General features: G+C 42.4%; 1 protein-coding gene across 1 annotated transcript; it reads left to right on the top strand.

Annotated features, from left to right (window-relative positions):
* Positions 1 to 543: 543 nt before the first annotated feature.
* On the top strand, positions 544 to 14,829 carry LOC117366529 (cryptic protein-like). Its single transcript, XM_033958017.1, has 6 exons — positions 544 to 865; positions 1,121 to 1,170; positions 1,313 to 1,483; positions 9,313 to 9,427; positions 9,503 to 9,612; positions 14,064 to 14,829. Exons 1-6 carry the CDS (start codon positions 852 to 854, stop codon positions 14,183 to 14,185), a joined length of 582 nt encoding a protein of 193 aa, XP_033813908.1. The 5' UTR covers positions 544 to 851; the 3' UTR covers positions 14,186 to 14,829.
* The last annotated feature ends 3,857 nt before the right edge of the window (positions 14,830 to 18,686 follow it).

Below are 18,686 nucleotides of genomic sequence, written 5' to 3'. Positions count from 1 at the left end.
CTTTCAACTTGCATACCTATTGCAGTCATTAACATGGGCTTTGCATGGAGATAAGTCTTACTCTCGGAAAGGTACATTATACTAAAGCAGGGGTAGGCAATTCCAGTCCTCGAGAGCTGGAGCCAGGTCAGGTTTTCAGGATATCCACAATGAATATGTATGAGATGGATTTGCATTCACTGCCTCCTTGAGATGCAAATCTATCTTATGCATATTTATAGTGGATATCCTGAAAACCTGACCCGGCTCTCGAGGACTGGAATTGCCTACCCCTGCACTAAAGTGATAGCCAGACGGGGAGCAAAGAGGCTCTTTACTTCTGAGTTTACTACATTGCAGGGGTAGGGAACTCCGGTCCTTGAGAGCCGTATTCCAGTCGGGTTTTCAGGATTTCCCCAATGAATATGCATGAGATCTATTTGCATGCACTGCTTTCAATGCATATTCATTGGGGAAATCCTGAAAACCTGACTGGAATACGGCTCTCAGGAGTTCCCTACCCCTGCTACATTGCCTTGTTGCAAAACTATTTGTATGGGCGGCTCCCAAGAAAAAATGTCTAGCAAGCAGGGTCCTTAGTTTCGGTCTACTGTACTTGAGGCTGAACTTGACAAAGAAAGTAGGGGGTGTGAAGGAGGTGGCTTCAAGGCAGAACAAGGAGGTGATAATTGACTTTCAATTGTTTGGTGATTGACCTACTGAATAAAATGCCCAGTATTAAGATGTTCGAGGTGGAATCTTTTTTTCCTGGGTTTCTGCAGTTTCCTGCGTTGTTGGTTTAATATACAACCTTTTATTATCTGTGGAGTTTTTGTTTTTTAAAGTTATTATTTTGCCCTGAAGTCAAGAGGATGATGATCAGAAGGTGAGTGAAGTTCTTTGGCTAGCGAGGTTTCTATTTAAAAGGTTCTGTTCTCATAGATATAGTTGGATAAGTTATTGGGCCTGTCCAGACGGCTTGTTTTAAATAACCTTTTTAAAATTAACTACCCGGAAGATTAAAAGTTAAGAGATTTCAGCTTCTTTATCTACTGCCCTTTTTTTGTGGTTCTTCTAGTTTTTTATTAAACACCACCCTCCACCTCCTTTTTAATTGGAATTGTTCTTTTTCTCTCCGTAGCTTAGTTTGCATTGTGCCTCTGATAATTGCACTAATTCAGGCGAAAGCTGGTAAGAAACAACTTTTCCATTATTGCACATTTCCCCCCCCCCCTCCCCCTTCGTGCATCTATTTAATTTGCAACTTTTTGCGTTTACCGCGTTCTTCCGCGCTTTACGTTGGCTTTGCTTGTGTACTTTTTTTTTTTTTTAGCATCTAAGTCGCTGCAATATGTGAGCAAAATGGATCTGGCCGTTGCCTTTGATGAGCAGAGCGAGAAGCACCTCAACGGGACGGCTATGGCTGGGGATCCAACCCAGGCCAGCCAAGCCAGGTGGCACAGAGATGCTGCAGAGTACCTCCCTTTCGTAGGGCTCACGGAGAGTAAGTAAAAAGCTTTGGATAGCCCATAGTTCTTCTCTTTTCCTTCCTTCAGCTGGGCTTCTGAACAGTTCTCTTCGGGTGAAAAATTACTAATTCATTTTTAGAAACCAAGGAGGGATTGTCCCGTCCCCCATTTTGATTACTGTATGTGCCTTTTAACCCTTTCAGGACCATAAGGATCGTAGGCCAATTTTTGTGGTTTTGACATTTTTATGGTAAAAAGGGCTTGCAGATGCCAAAAAAATGATTTTTTTTGTGAAATATCATTATTTTTATTTAAAAAAAAATCACACTTCTGGCTTATGGACAGTGTGGCAAGTGAATCTGCTCGTCAATCTAGCAACGACGCTAATGAATGAATGTCGGAACCAGTTTGTTTACATAAAGGTAGTATCATATGGAATCCGTACATATCAAATTTAGAACTGTAGACTATCCCAATCAAAATTTATAGGATTTTAAAGTTATGGGACAAATATGTCCCTTGGTCCTGAAAGGGTTAAAGGCAGTTTGCAAGCACAGTGGATCTAAACAGGTTAGCTTTCCACATCAGAAAATAACTACAAGGGTGAAACCCAAAAAGGGCCCTTTGATACCTCAATTGCTGACAGCAGACACACCCCAACTGAAAGGAGCTGCCCCGGGGCCTCAGTCTTCCCGGTGATACGTCCTGCCTTTGCAAAACAGGAAGTTGTATCTGAAGGGACAGGGCACATCACAGGGAGACTGAGGCCTGAGGCAGCTCCCTTCAACAATTGAGGTAGGTTAGTGAGCACCATTGAACCACCGGGAGCAGGAGGAAGGGAAACGCTGAATTTGTAAGTGAAATAGAGGTACAACTAAGTATTGCTCTGCTGGACCAGAAGGGAAGGACAGACAGGAAAAGGGATAGATGCTGAACTAACTGGGAGGGGGAGGAGTTAGAGTGACTGGCTGACTAGGGAAAAAATGGTGAAAAGATGCTGGATGGAAGAGGGGAGAGATACCCTGGAGGCCTATAAAGGAGACATACTGAACTGGGAGGGGGGGGAGGGATAAGAGTGAGATATCCTGTCCTCAGGTTGGGGGTGGAAAGAGGGGAAGGGACAGGGAGAGTGAAAAGTAGAGAATGACACGGTGACAAAATTCATCACCGTTCCCGTCCCCGCGGATAACTGCGGGAAACCATCTTCATGTCATTCTTTAAGGAGAGAGGGAAGAACCAGAGTATGCATGGCCACAACCACTGACCCACAAGCTTTGCTTTGAAGAATGCTGGTGTAGAAGGACTGAGGTTGAAATAGACACTAGAAAATGACATGGGATTATTTCCCGCGGTTATCTGCGGGGACGGGGACGAGGACGGTGATGAATTTTGTCACCATGTCATTTTCTAGTGAAAAGATGCTAGTTATGGAGGAAGAAGGCTTAGGGACACAATGTGTCAACACTGGGGAGGGTGGTGAAATAGGGACGCAGAGAAGCAATGCTGACTACAGGAGGGGTTGGGAACAAAGAGGAAAATGCAGCACAGGGCAAGATAAATATAGGGGCTGGATCAGGATGCTTTGGGGGCAGACGCTGAAACTAGGGGAAGGAAAGGAATAGATGCAAAAGGATGTAGGAGGTAGCCTATTAGTGTTGCTCCAAAAGTTAAGATCACATAGGCCGAGTGTCTTCTTCCAGGGCTTTATTTCATTTTTTGGCCCTATTTGAAAGTCTCTGAAGTGATCAGGACATCAGGGGTAGGGGGGGTCACTTAAGTCCACTCTCCTGTCCCCCCCCCCAACACCCATATTTTAAATCTTTTGCAGTGGTGTAGCGAGGGTGGGAGGTGCCCAGGGTCAGGTGCCCCCACACTGCACTCGCACCATCCCTTCCCACTCCATCCCTCTAAATTTTCTCCAACGTGAGCAGCTTCTCTGCCTGCTTTCCCTCTGATGTCACTTCCTGACCCTATGACCGGGAAGTAATTTCAAAGGGAGTGTGAGCAACAAGTTATATTTTAGAGGTTAGGAAGGCATGAATGTGGCATAGAGGAGCGGAGAGGTGTCGGCGCACCCACTGAGACGGCGCCCGGGGCAGTCTCCCCCCCCCCCCCTTTACTATGCCACTGATCTTTTAGATCTCTGTTGGCAGCAAGCAGCAACTCATTCCCCTTATTAGTAAGACCTCGAAGCTGCATCAGAGGGAAGGCTCGGTCACTGCAAACAAGGGGAATGATTTGCTGCGGTGAAGACCTAAAGGATTTCAAAGAACTGAGGGGAAGGTTGATGGGAGTATTTGTGATTCCCTCCCCCTCAATACACAGACATGCGAAATTGCCTGGGGGAGAGGGAGGTTGGGTTGTCTTGTCTGCTCAAAATTGAGTGTCTGGATACGCCCCCTAGGAATAACTCCATTGTTGGGAGTATGGCGTTGTGGTACAATAAAGAACTGGATGTTCAAGGTTTAATATTGAAATTTCTCCAATCTTGCTGTAGAGAATCCAGACCACTTTTCATACAGAAAAAAAACTTGTTTGGAACACATCAATTATAGTGGTTTTACCAGGCAGCTGAACCTGACTGGAACATAAGAATTGTCATGCTGGGTCAGAGCAGTGGTCCATCATGCCCAGCAGTCCGCTCACGCGGCGGCCCTTAGGTCAAAGCCCAGTGCTCTAAATGAGTCCAGCCTCACCTGCATACGTTCCAGTTTAGCAGGAACTTATCCAACTTTGTCTTGAATCCCTGGAGGGTATTTTTTCCCCCATAACGGACTCCGGAAGAGCGTTCCAGTTTTCTACCACTCTGGGTGAAGAAGAACTTCCTTACGTTTGTACGGAATCTATCCCCTTTCAACTTTAGAGAGTGCCCTCTCGTTGGGTTTCTTTATGCACAAGAGGCTCTGATTCCCCCCCTCCCCTCTAAAATTATCAGGGCAAGAGTGTGTGGTGTGATGTGGACATGATTTACAGAAATATCACTTTGGCTTATCCACTGTTGCCATGACAAACTTTTCTGTCCAGAGATGCCACCAAACCCTTCATAGGTTTTCAACAGAGGCTGGGCTTCTCCACATTAGGACCCATAGCGTAGGACTAGCTCAAGATACAGTTATGCTATACATAGTTATACATGTCTGTGTATTGAGGGGGAGGGAATCACAAATACTCCCATCAACCTTCCCCTCAGTTCTTTGAAATCCTTTAGGTCTTCACCACAGCAAATCATCCCCCTTGTTTGCAGTGACCGAGCCTTCCCTCTGATGCAGCTTTGAGGTCTTTGAAGCTCCTTATTTGCCTTTTTTTCATTAAGGCATAGGCAAATGAGGCGCATGCTCAGACCTCAGGTGGTTTAGGGTAGAATATTTTTCAGATGTTTCTGAAGACTGAAACCATTTGTCGGTAGCTGTTGTCATCACTCTGTATAGGACAAGAGACGGCATGAACAGCTGTTGCTGCATCATGCTTGCTGCCTCCTCCCCCTCCTAAAGTCATATAGGTTCAGGTCCAAGGACAAACGGCATCAGCTGCTAATACTTATTCTACAATATAGCATTGCTAGACGTAAGTAGTGCTGGCCATTAACATGGAAGACATAATAGGACAAGTAAGGGTTGGATAATTTCTCAGAGAGATAAAACAGACAAAACAAAACATTCCCATATGCCTAGAGTAAACTACCTGAGTTTGTCCACTACACCCCTTCCCTGCCTTGTTTAAAAGCAAACTGAAAACCCACTGTTTGCTGTAACCTTCAATCCATAACCCTACACCCCACTACCTTAGCCAGCAGATTAACCATTCCCCCCTAACTGTATCCACGGCATCCGTTTGTCTTGTCTGCTTAGATTTTAAGCTTCTTCAAGCAGCGGCAGTCCTGAGACGTGAACCCCCACTTCTCTCCTGACCCAAAGCACCAGCGTGGCAACATTCTGAGCCACAAATCCTCCAACCAGCCCCCATACAGTTACGAAGCCCCCTCCCTCCTGCCCAAAGCACCAGCAAGGCTGAGGTCCTGCATCGGAGGAAAGGCCCTGCCAGGGCTGGCCACATGCAGTCTGTTTTGAGGCTGCCTTCTGCTGACTGCTGCGCTTCAAGTAGGAGTAAAAGGGTTCGCGGCTCAGGACGGCTGCCTGCTTTTGTCACTTCAGGGCTTGAGGGAGGAGGGCTCTGCAGATCAGGACCACTGCTGTACTGGTGCTTCAGGGAGGGGTGTGGGAAGTTAGGCAGTGTTTCTAACACACTCCCAATTAACCATAAAAACAGTTATCTGATATCCACCAATCTCTGCGGATAACTGAGATTCTACTGTGGTCTAATTGAAGAGGTATGGGACCCATTTGTTGGAAAAGTACCATTGTCCTTTGACAATCCAACTGAGACTCGTGAATTATTGGATTACACATCAAGAAGACAATGGAGAAATAGTTGGGATCACTCAGAGGCGACACATAGGTTTATAACTAGACATTCGGTAATGCCTAAACTGTTAATATGAATAGGAACCATAGTCTACAGTATATATGAGGAAGGAGGTGAGAAGATTAATCAAAATGGAGAGGTGGTCTAGTAAGAATAAAACCTGCCCTGGGGGACCCCTCAGCCAGTTGAATTGTCAAGATATTGGTAATGACAGGCATGCAAATCTGCCTCGAGCATATTCATTACCGATATCTTGAAAACCCAACTGGCTGAGGTCCCCAGGACTGGTTTAAGAACTACTGAATTAAGCTGACACTACTTGCTGTAAAGCCAGCAAGGTTACTTTCTTATTTGTAGAACACAATGGTGGTTGGGGTTTTTTGTTGGGTGTGTTTGTTGTTTGTTTGTTTTTAATTGAGGCTTATTCAAAATTTATAAATGCCTTTCTGGTGTAAACAGCCACACTCATACAAAATGTTTCAGTAAACAGGTAGTAACAAATTCATGCATATAGGAAAATCATGGTTACGAAAAATGAAGATAATACCTAGTAAAGGAGCTGGTGCATGAATTTGTTACTACCTGTTTACTGAAACATTTTGTATGAGTGTGGCTGTTTACACCAGAAAGGCATTTATAAATTTTGAATGTGTATATATGAATTTAGAGTTGTGAGCCACCTACGTGTTATGCAGGCAAGAAATAAAAAAATATATATATATATTTTTTTTTTTTTTTTAATTTCTTGCCTGCATAACACGTAGGTGGCTCACAACTCTAAATTCATAGTTTTAAATACAAAATACACCTGTACAAATAAGACGCATATATTATAACCATTGGATGGATGTCGATGCATGGTTTAAAATTGAATGTTAACAAGACCAAACTATTGATGGTGGGAGATTATGCAGAGGTGAAGAAGATTGAATGCATGGATGTGTTGGGGACACAAATTGAGGTGAAAAAGGAGATGACCGTCTTGGGGATCTGTGTAGACTCTGCATTAACTATGGGAAAACACATCGCTAATGTGAGTCAGAAAGGTTATGCTCAATTACATATGTTATACAGGCTTTAACCCCTTTTGAATCTATATGACTTTAGAACAGTAGTTCAAAGCTTGTGGGTTGTTTATTGTTGTTGTTTTTTTAATCAAGATTAGATTGCTAGAACATAAGAATAGCCTTACTGGGTCAGACCAATGGTCCATCAAGCCCAATAGCCTGTTCTCACAGTAGCCAATCCAGGTCACTAGTACCTGGCCAAAACCCAAGGTGTATCAATAATCCATGCTACTGATACAGGGCAGAATAAAGTCACCGCACTCATCAATACATTCAGTAAACTTATTTTTTGTTTAGAACTCTGCTCAGAGACATGAAGGCTGATTACTCGACCTCACCTACCAATCATTGCAGTGTTCAGAAAAATTTTTTGATTTGAAGTTCCTATTAACAATGCGCTAGCCAGAAGGCTATGCTGAAAATATAAATGTTCTCATGAATTCTATAAATTATACAAAATAACTTAACTTTAAATAGTGACCGGTTCCGACGTGCACGTTTCGTTGCTGCGTCAGGGAACCGACAATACAGCTAGGTTTAAAGCTGGTAGTGAAGTCACATGAGATTACAAAACTAGGTCTCTCAAGAAAATGTTTCTTCTTAGATGTCTCAAAACATCGGAACCACGTCGGAACCAGTCACTATTTAAAGTTAAGTTATTTTGTATAATTTATAGAATTCATGAGAACATTTATATTTTCAGCATAGCCTTCTGGCTAGCGCATTGTTAATAGGAACTTCAAATCAAAAAATTTTTCTGAACACTGCAATGATTGGTAGGTGAGGCCGAGTAATCAGCCTTCATGTCTCTGAGCAGAGTTCTAAACAAAAAATAAGTTTACTGAATGTATTGATGAGTGCGGTGACTTTATTTTGTTCTATTAATCTCTTTAGTCACTCGACAGTAACCTTGACTTGAAAGAGTTACCCCTGTATATCTTTTTTGACTTAGACTGATACAGGGCAAGCAGTGTTTTTTTTTGGGTTTAGCTAAGGTCAAGATGAACTCTGCAGCCAGATTGGTTAGTGACATTTCTTGAACACCACACATTACCCAGATTTTGAAATGACTCCACTGGTTATCTATTGAACAACGGGTTCATCATAAAGTGTTATCTTTGGTACAAAATCAAATCGGTCCCTTTTCAGTTTCAATCCTTCTAGAAGTTCTATAGACCAAATAGAGCATTGCGTTCAAATGGTGCCATGAGACTATTGGCAACTACTGAAGAAAATGTGAGATGTTTTCAGTAGCTGGAATGTCACTTTGGAATAAGCTGTCGACATCTAAGATTAAGAACTTGGATGCCTATTTGAAGAGCTGTTCAGCCTTCATATTAATATATTCTGTCTTGACTCTGTTTTTGAGTCAATAAGTGCCTTTGTTAATTGCATGGGTACTGTTTGTTTGGGTGCAAATGTTTTGTTGTTTTTTTAAAGAAAATGTATTTTATGGTACTGTAATTTAGCTTAGAATTGTAATTTTGTCTTGTATTTTTGTACGTTTATTTTTATGGAAACCACTTTGTTTAAATGTGGTAGTTTTTTTTTAAATAATCAAACTCAAACGGTAAGGAATTTAGAACTTTTGTTTGGCTATTTGGAGTATCGACAAAAGTTTTTAGTCTTGACCAATGCCTGTTTAGCTGCCCCTAACATCTAATTGTTGAAATGTTAACTGATAAAATTTGTGGGAGTTGTTATATTGTGGAAAAAGACTTATACACAATACAACTATAATATATTAATTCATGTCAATTGTACAAAAAAATCACTGTTCTGTATAGGGATCTTCAGATTGCCGTGGATGTAGCATAACACCTAATGGCTGCAATCCTCATTAGTATCCAACATCAGTGTTTCAAACTATATCTCAATCTTTATTTTAATCTATTTTGAAACTTTTTTATAAATCTTTAGTTTGAAGTATGAACTTAACTTAATCATACTGCTCTAGCATTGACTTATCTCCCCTCTTTCTCTCTGACGCATTTCGATTACTTTTTCAAGGTCAGGGAAGACAGTCTGCTGAAGGAGCTCTTAGCGTCAATGCTGTCCATAATCCAACATCGCCAGGACTAAAAAGTCACAAGCCACATCCTATACAAACCTCTTGCATAGCTACACAAACTGTAAATATAGCCTTCTCAAGAAGAATGCACCTTTCTCTTCTGGGCATTGTTTACAGTAAACATGGCAATATAATCGAGAAAAAAAAAAAACCAAGACAGACATAAAACTACAGAATAAGAACAATAAAAGCGGAGCTCAAGTTATCTAAATTGCTTTATTCTATTTTTCCTTCAGATCAGCCTTTGTTCACTTTATTTTAAAATTGCCGATTTGTGATTTATTTTATTGTTTAATCTTTTCAGGTAAAATGTTGAATAGACGTTGCTGTAGAAATGGAGGCACTTGTATCTTAGGTAGCTTCTGTGCATGCCCAACGTTCTTCACTGGAAGATATTGTGAATATGACATGCGGGCCAGGTACGTAAGAGCATAATGAGCCTTTCTGCTGTAACATCTTGTGCTTATAATTGACGGGAATGTCTTGTCTTGCAGTGATTGTGATACAGTTGCCCACGGAGACTGGTTGGAGAGTTATTGTTCACTGTGCCGATGTGTCTATGGGGTAATGCACTGTTTCCGCTTAACGTTTCGTGCAGAATGTGGTAAGCATTGCTCTTGTCTTCAGGAATACGGCAACTGTTCACTTTGCAGAAATGTAATGCACGAATTTAACATGTTTTGCATTAAAAATCTAAGCTCCATTATGTTGCAAGGTTCTGGCCTCTGTTTGGATTAGACTAAATTTATTGGGTTTGTTATACCATCATTAAGTATTAAGAGGTGTACTACAAAACCATAATTCATAAAAATCTTTAAATCAAATGAGTCTGCCAGAAATAACAGAGTAAAGACAACTAAAATAACTGAACCTTGCTATCATATCTTACTTTCAGGTGCTCCTTCAGCTATTAAGCATAATATTACTGAAATATAATATTGTCTTGCGCCCAGGTGCCCTAAACTCTCCGATTGGCTTAACAATTGTTGCTAAACCAGTTGAGCTGGTTTAGCAATGACCTAATTTGCTGACCCGATGTACAGAATGACTCACCGCTTGCTTTTCCATGCATTCCTACATTCTGTGACTCTGCCATGCAAATGACCTCATTAGTATTAAAATGAGGTCATTAATATTAAAACAAGCCCTCCAATCAGATGCCCATAACATCACTAGAGCATGCCTTAAAGCTAGTGATGGCTTAAGGGGGGGAAGGAGGCAATCAAAATTTATTTTAAAAAATGGGGACAAATACTGTGCATGCGTAACACGCACACACATATGTACCCATTTTAAAAAAGTGTTCTTTCCCAAATGGCTGAGTGGCAAGAGGCTGCTTTGGGGCTTCTCCTGCCACTCAGCTGTTGAGGCTTCATCTGCCAGCTCTGCGCATGTGTGAAAATTGCTTTTCCAGCAACTAATTTGCATGCGAAGTCCATCGAACATCAGTCACTGTTTTAAAATTGTTCAGTGAATCAGCCCACGGCATCCTACTCGGCTAGAGCAGTGGTTCCCAACCCTGTCCTGGAGGAACACCAGGCCAATTGGGTTTTCAGGCTAGCCCTAATGAATATGCATGAAGCAAATTTGCATGCCTATCACTTCCATCATATGCAAATCTCTCTCATGCATATTCATTAGGGCTAGCCTGAAAACCCGATTGGCCTGGTGTTCCTCCAGGACAGGGTTGGGAATCACTGGGCTAGAGTGACCATTTTTTAGTGCATCCGCACCTTAACACCTTAATTAACAGAGCAGTTTGAAATTGTCCAGCCAAGAATTCCATATGAAAAGGCTCTTTCTGGATGACAAAAGCCTCAATTTAAGCTGGGTAGTTTTCTGAGGCATACAATGGTTTGTAGAGGCAACACTTAGGATTTTTTAGATACTCAAGTTGATACAGATACATTGCCTTGAAGACAAGGCATAATAGCATAGCCAATATATTTAGAGATTGGTAGCCAATGCACCTGATATAAAACTAGAGTGATGTGGGAGGGTGGAAGTGGGGAGGAAGAAAGGTGTGCTCCAGTTGATGGGATAGTTTTTAATTACAAAAGATGTTTTGGACAAATCCTTAACTTTGGCTGACAGCTTAAGAGCTATGCTACAAAAATTGGGGGAGGGGTGGTGTTTGTGCTAATTTGCATAATGCAATAGAAACATAGAAATAGACAGCAGATAAGGGCCACGGCCCATCTAGTCTGCCCACCCTAATGACCCTCCCCTACCTTTGTCCTGTGAATAGATCCCATTTGACCTTAAAATCAGGCACGCTGCTGGCCTCAATCACCTGCAGTGGAAGACTATTCCAGCGATCAACCACCCTTTCAGTGAAAAAGAATTTCCTGGTGTCACCTCATAGTTTCCCACCCCTGATTTTCCACGAATGTCCTCTTGTTGCCTTGGGACCCTTGAAAAAGAAGATATCTTCCTCCGCCTTGATGCGGCCCATGAGATACTTGAACGTCTCAATCATGTCCCCCCTCTCTCTGCGCTCCTCAAGCGAGTATAGCAGTAATTTGTCTAGCCGTTCTTCGTACGGGAGATCCTTGAGTCTCGAGACCATCCGGGTGGCCATTCTCTGAACTGACTCCAGTCTCGGCACATCCTTGCGATAATGCGACCTCCAAAATTGCACACAGTATTCCAGGTGGGGCCTTACCATGGATCTATACAATGGCATAATGACTTCCGGCTGACGGCTGACAAAACCTCTGCGCATGCAACCTAAGATTTGTCTTGCCTTGGATGAAGCTTGCTCCACTTGATTGGCAGCCTTCATGTCCTCACTGATGATCACCCCTAAGTCTCGTTCTGCTACCGTTCTTGTTAGGATCTCGCCATTAAGGGAATAAGTCTTGCATGGATTATGGCTGCCCAGGTGCATAACTTTGCATTTTTTGGCATTGAAGCTGAGTTGCCAGTTCCTAGACCAGCGCTCCAGTAGGAGAAGGTCGTGCATCATATTGTCGGGCGTTGAATCTTCGTCCGTTGTGCATTTGCCCACTACATTACTTAGTTTGGCGTCATCGGCGAATAATGTTATTTTACCTCAAAGCCCTTCTGCCAAGTCTCTTTTATAAAGAAGTTAAATAGGATCGGACCCAAGACCGAGCCCTGTGGCACTCCACTGATCACCTCCGTCATTTCGGAGGGGGTACTGTTCACCACTACCCTTTAAAGCCTACCTCCAAGCCAGTTCCCAACCCATTTCGTCAATGTGTCACCTAATCCTATAGAACTCATCTTGCTCAGCAACCTGTGGTGTGGTACGCTATTGAATGCTTTGCTAAAGTCCAGGTACACGATGTCCAGGGACTCCCCAACAACCAGCTTCCCCGTCACCCAGTCAAAGAAGCTGATCAGGTTGGATTGGCATGATCTCCCCTTAGTAAATCCATGTTGACGGGGATCCCGTAGATTCTCCTCATCCAGGATCTTATCCAATTGGCGTTTGATTAGAGTTTCCATTAGTTTGCTCACTATCGATGTTAAGACTCACTGGTCTGTAGTTTGCAGCCTCCATCTTTGAGCCTTTCTTATGGAGTGGAATGACGTTAGCTGTCCTCCAGTCCAACGGGACGCTGCCTGTACTAAGGGAGAAGTTGAAGAGCGCGGACAGTGGCTCCGTCAAGACCTCACTCAACTCCCTAAGCACCCTGGGGTGTAAGTTGTCAGGCCCCATTGCCTTGTTAACCTTGAGCTTTGACAGTTCACCGTAGACACTGCTGGGCGTAAACTCGAAGTTACTAAACGGGTCTATAGGACAAGATCTTATAATATTCCTAGTGGAAATCTGCTCAAAAATTTTGGAAATGCTGCAGTTTTTTTGTGTGTTTGTGTTAGAGCTGAACGGGGACAATGGGAATCCCGTGGGTTCTCCCTTTGGGTCATGGGGATCCCGTGGGGATGCCCCCTAGGGTCACGGGGATCCTGCAGGGTTCGATGCAACTCGAGCCACGAGGCTCTTCTTTTTCCTACCTGCCCTGCTGTAGCACACAGCCGACTGGAAGTTTTCCCCGATGTCAGCGTTGACGTCAGAGGGAGGGCTTAAGCAAAGCCCTCCCTCCCTCAGACATCAACGCTGACATCGGGGAAGACTTTTTTTTCGTTTGCAGTCCGGGCACTTCTTGAAACCCGGTTTTCCTGCAGGCTTTTTGGGGTTTTTTTCTGCCATTCTTCTTCTTTTCTTTCTTTCTGGGGGTTTTTTTCTTGGGTTTTTTTGTTGTTGTTTTTTTAATGGAGAGCTGTGATCTAAACTGGATTAGTGAGGGACAGCACAGGTATATATAGGGCTACCTGCACATGCTCAGATGAGGCTTCCAAAAGCCTCACCTGAGCTCTGGGAGAGCAATTCCGAATTGGGAGCGTAGATGACGTCACCAAAAATGGGGCTGACTTATACTGCTTGTCCATGGAGAATTGCTTATACTGGACATCAAATGTATGCAAATCTCATTCATACTCAAAAGCTCTAGGTGTGCCTTCAGAAGAGGGTCAAGTAGCACTAATATATGGGAAACACTTTTTAAAGTGAAAACTGCATATACTGATTTCTTTTGACTTTGGAAACATTAAACAGAGCAGCTGTTCATAATGCAGATAAGAGCTCCATTCTTTACATGATTTGCAGGTGAAAAATCTGTTGCTCCTGAAATAAGTGTAATGATGTTTCTGAAAGGAACAATCCACCACTGCAATTTTGTGCGTGCGTTCTTGAATTTCTTGATTCAGGAAATGCTGCATACAGTCTATTTGCTCAATTTACATTTTTAAAGAATCTGTCACCTACCTCTGCTGCTCTGGCTTCAGACTGCTAGGTAAAATTGCAAACGGCTGTTATCCTGCTCTTTCAGAACATAATCACTTGCTTCCTGAGGGCTGGGCTGAGCTCTGTACTCATTTACTTCTTTGCCAGTCTGGATTAATCCCCCTTTCCTGTCTTCCAAGATTACCTGAGCCAGGCGTTTTACTACTAGAGAACCAAGGAAAGCTTAGTTCAGAAAATAACTTAAAATGTTTTTGGCTTTTTTTTTTTTTTTAATTTTTCAGATCATAAAGCAACCGACGCGATGACCTTCACAGCAGAGTCAAGCTCTAAACTACAGCCGGTGAGAGGCTACTGGATCCTGGCATTGCTGCTGCTTGTTTACTGCTGGCTTACAGTAAACTGAACACAGTCAAATGGCTCACATGTGCAGGACATCTGTACCCATGTTAGAACTTGTTCGTTTATGGAATGGCATACTGGGAGCAGAAGTTTTATCGGTGCAATAAGGGCTTCAGGGAGCCTTCTAAGGGTTGAAGTCTAGTCTGTAACTTCCAAAAAACTTAAATTTTAGCTTTCTAATTTGCATGTATATTTTGATAGTCCCTTGTTGGGATAGTGGAAAGATAAAGACAGTATTTGGTAGGGGATTCTTACGAAAGCAGATGGACGTGACCTCACCCTTGAAAATTGGTTCAGGCCAGCATGGGTTCCTGTGGCTTTCATCATTAAATCCAGGCATTTACAGGCACTGCCATCTGAAAAACAAAACCAGACTGCGCTGTTATGTTACTAGATGTATATAATTTGAACAAAATAGCCTCTCTGGATGTCTAGGTACTGTTGTATCATCTGCAGTCCAACTGCAGAAATGAAGAAAGATACAGCTGATACTGAGACTTTGTTCTAGCAGAAAATATAGGTTTGTCAAAGAACCAGGTTTCAGGTTAGTCTTTTCCCCCACATATTTCATGATAAATATGGTCATATTTATTTTAAATAAACATGCTTTTATTTTATGTGCCTTTAGTATTAAAATCTGGAATACTACCTACATGTGGTAACTTTAATGTGATTCTGATCTATGTATTCTCTGGGTAAGCACTAGTAGCATCTATGCTATGTATCTTCAACTAGCTGTTCAGGCTTTCTACCCCTCCCATCCCATATAAATGATAAATTTTATAAGTCCTCTTACTTTAAGACTGGTTCAGGGTTCCATTTAAAACAGGAAAAAAAAGCATTTTGTGCTGCTTTTGTAAAGCTCTAGGTATGTCATTTCCGAAGAACTGGATGAGGGCTAGAGCCTGTAAAAATCTTAAGATTAGGTCTAAGGACAAGTAATTTTGCCCCTCCCCTGCTATTCAAAGTTATTTAACCAGCCAGAAAGTCACTGATCACTAAAATAGCATTTAACCAGCAAACCATAAATATTCAGTGAAAGATAATCCAGTTAAGTTAGCTAGTTTTATGTGATAATCATTAACCAGCTAAGCTCAGTGACCAAATTGCACCACATAAAGAGTTGGTCAAGTTAATAGTAGCCAAAGATAGGCTTCCTAAGTCATTGCTGGCCAAAGAATTCTCAAAACATTAAATTCTGGTCACAGGGAATGACAATTGAATATTCATAGAGGGCACTGACCATGGGTATTTTTCAGGCTGCCTCTCGGTGGTTGAATTCCCCATTGTATTTTTTATTGGTTCACTAGGCCTTTTTGAATAACGAGCAGGCTCTGATAAAAGGTAGCCTGTAGAGCCAGCATGCATATGTTCATAAGAACAGCTTTACTGGGTCAGACTAATTGTTCAGCATCTTGTCTTCACAGTGGCCAGTCCAGGTCACCAGTACCTGACACAAAACCCAAATAATTAGCAACATTCCATGCTACTGATCCAGGGCAAGCAGTGGCTTCCGCCATGTCTGTCTTAATAATAGACTATATGGAATTTTTCATCCAGGGACTTGTCCAATCACTTTTTAAAACCAGCTACATTGACTACTCATATCCTCTGGCAATGTGTTCCAAAGCTTAACTATTCTCCGAATGAGAAAATATTTCCTTCTATTACTTTTAAAAAACTTATCTCTCTCTAACTTCGTGTCCCCTAGTCTTTATTCATAAATCTTTATTCATATTTTTTAAACTCACAATAAGTATAACACAAATACAATCATTTTATACTTTAACATTACTTATTATATCATCAAATTATAACTTTCATCAAATATCCCCCGTCCCTTATATCCAACAATTAATCATAAACAAAAGAAATCATAAAATATTTCCACCACCCCAGACTTTAGTTTTTCATGAAGTAAAAAATTGATCCTCTTGTACCCATTCTACACTACTCAAGGATTTTATAGACTTCAATCATATCTCCCCTCAGCTGTCTCTTTGTCCAAACCGAAGAGTCCTAACCTCTTTAGTTAATCCACCTACGAGAGGTGCTCCATCCCCATCTGTGAAAAATTACAAAGACTAGGGGACATTTGATGAAGTTACAGGGAAATAATTTTAAAACCAATAGGAGGAAATTATTTTTCACTCGGAGAATAGTTAAGCTCTGGAGCGCTTTGCCAGAGGATGTGGTAAGATCGGCTAGTGTAGCTGGTTTTAAGAAAGGTTTGGACAAGTTCCTGGAGGAAAAGTCCATAGTCTGTTATTGAGACACGTGGGGGAAGCCACTACTTGCCCTGTATCGGTAGCTTGGAATATTGCTACTCCTTGGGTTTTGGCCAGGTACTAGTGACCTGGATTGGCCACGGTGAGAATGGGCTACTGGGCTTGATGGACCATTAGTCTGACCCAGTAAGGCTATTCTTATGTTCTTTGAACCTTTTCTACTTCTATATGTTTTTTTTGTTCTTTTTTTAGAAGAGCAGAATTGAAGGCAATGGGTATGCAAGGAAGGGGATGGATCTCTGAAACAGTTGAGTAAGGGTAGAAATAGGGTTAAATGAGAGAGGTGAATTGTGGAACTGTCTGTAAAAGGTTATTTTAAATTGGCTACAATAGAATCACAATATTAAAGTTTATAAGCTGAAATTCTCAGAGAAAAACATACTGACAATGGAAAAGCTTATGTTTTGGCCCCACTGTTTAAGTCTCCCAGCCTGACATAAACAATGTGAAGCAGCTCTTAAATGGAGAATGCTAGTAAATTTCCCTAGAGACTCCAACCAAAATGTGGACAAGTTAGGGGTGCAAAATTGTGAGAACAAAACTTGTATCAAGTCTATATAGAGCCTGTTTACAATCAATATATAAAAAAAATATTTTTGCATATGTCACCTTGCTAAGACCAATGATGAAAACACCACCCCAGCAAGGGCACGAAGAAAGACAATAAGTAGTGCCTTGGGTGTTTGAGGTTTAGCAAAAAATTCACTTGATACAAGTTTTGTTCTCGCGATTTTGCATTTGATATTTATTCATTGGATATTACTTAATTTTCCTTGTTTAGTCGACAAGTTAGGGGTGCCACTAAGGAGGAGCCCACAGTCATGCCAGAGTGGACACTCAGGACTGTCCCAGACAAAAACGTGCCCTTTGTCACATACCCCTTTGAGCTTTTGTCCTGCCTACAACATCGCAACCAAGAGGAGAAAGCAATTGCACTGGACACAAGTTTGGAGTCCCTGCCTCACTTGCACTTGTGCATCCTCGCTGTCCCAACGGAGCTTGCTCCATCCCTCCTGCCACCCACCTAGCTAAGTGGCCAAATTTTAGAACAGATCAAAAGCTGTCATAAATTAGGTCATTTAGCTATGCAGGTCCTGGAGCTAAACAGTACGTCAACATTGGCTTTAACTTTTTTTTGTTTTTGTTAAATAAGATCTCTTTAACCCTCTTCTACTACCCCCGCTCCTAGTCTTTGGCAACAACTTGCGGAAGAAGCTGTGAGACATTACAGCAGCCATTTTGGAAAGGTGCTTCAAAGAGCAAAGGAGCTGCCCCTAACAACCACTGCTGGACTACCTGGCCTACAGGTAGGCCTGGGAGTACCTACCTGGACAGTTGGAGTGGCAGGGGCGAGGGGAGGTTTTGTTCTAGGGCAGAGCTGCCCCAATCCGGTCCTTGAGATCTACTGGCAGGGCAGGTTTTCAGGATATCCACAAATCTCTTGGTATGCAAATCTCTCTCTGGCATGTTCATTGTGGATATTCTGAAAACCTGGTCTGCCAGTAGATCTCGAGGATCGGACTTAGGCAGCCCTGTTCTAGGGCCTTGGCTGCAGCGAGGGGGGGGAGGAATGAGGGAGCTCCGGGGCTCTTATTTAACAAAATAATTATGCAGGTGCCAACCCTATATTCAATCTGGGCCGCATAACTCTTTTAGGCAGACACTGGCTGAATATCAGCCAGACCTGCATAAGTTCTGATGCTGTGCCCGCCCTAATTTAGCCCCCAATAGTGCTGATGATTGGACATGACCCAGCAGTGAATACTGGGGACTAATTTAGCCTTCAACTGTCGGCATTTAAAACACTAAATGTCGCTGGTTTAATAGTGGGGAGGGGTAAAAATATTTCTCCCCTTCATTACCTCTTTTAGTATCGCTTGGCCTTATAATAGTCGTCTGGTTTTACCTTATTGTATAGCAACAGTTTTTATGTTTAACCCTATAGGGACTTGTATCATACAGTGGTGCCTCGCATAACGAATGCCTCGCACAACGAACGCTGCACACAACGAACTTCATGTCTTGATTCACACAACGAACTTCGTTTCACACAACGAACTTCGTTTCACACAACGAAGTCGCCCGAGCTGCCGATGTATTGCATCCTTCCGCGCAGGCACTGCAGGCAGTCATTAGTCACTGCGCTTAACTGCCCTCTCTCACTGTATACAGTCGTCCTTTTAAGATGAACTCAATATTTTTTATATATCATGGCTT

The sequence above is a fragment of the Geotrypetes seraphini genome, chromosome 1, assembly GCF_902459505.1.
Source record: "Geotrypetes seraphini chromosome 1, aGeoSer1.1, whole genome shotgun sequence".
Lineage (NCBI taxonomy): Eukaryota > Metazoa > Chordata > Amphibia > Gymnophiona > Dermophiidae > Geotrypetes > Geotrypetes seraphini.
Note: the sequence above shows the minus strand (reverse complement) of the source record. Positions and strands in the feature narration are given on the sequence as shown.

Coding starts and splice junctions, on each gene's coding strand:
- LOC117366529 (XM_033958017.1), top strand. Junction 1,171..1,312: donor ACTAATTCAGGCGAAAGCTG/GTAAGAAACAAC, acceptor TTTTTTTTTTAG/CATCTAAGTCGCTGCAATAT. Junction 9,428..9,502: donor GAATATGACATGCGGGCCAG/GTACGTAAGAGC, acceptor CTTGTCTTGCAG/TGATTGTGATACAGTTGCCC.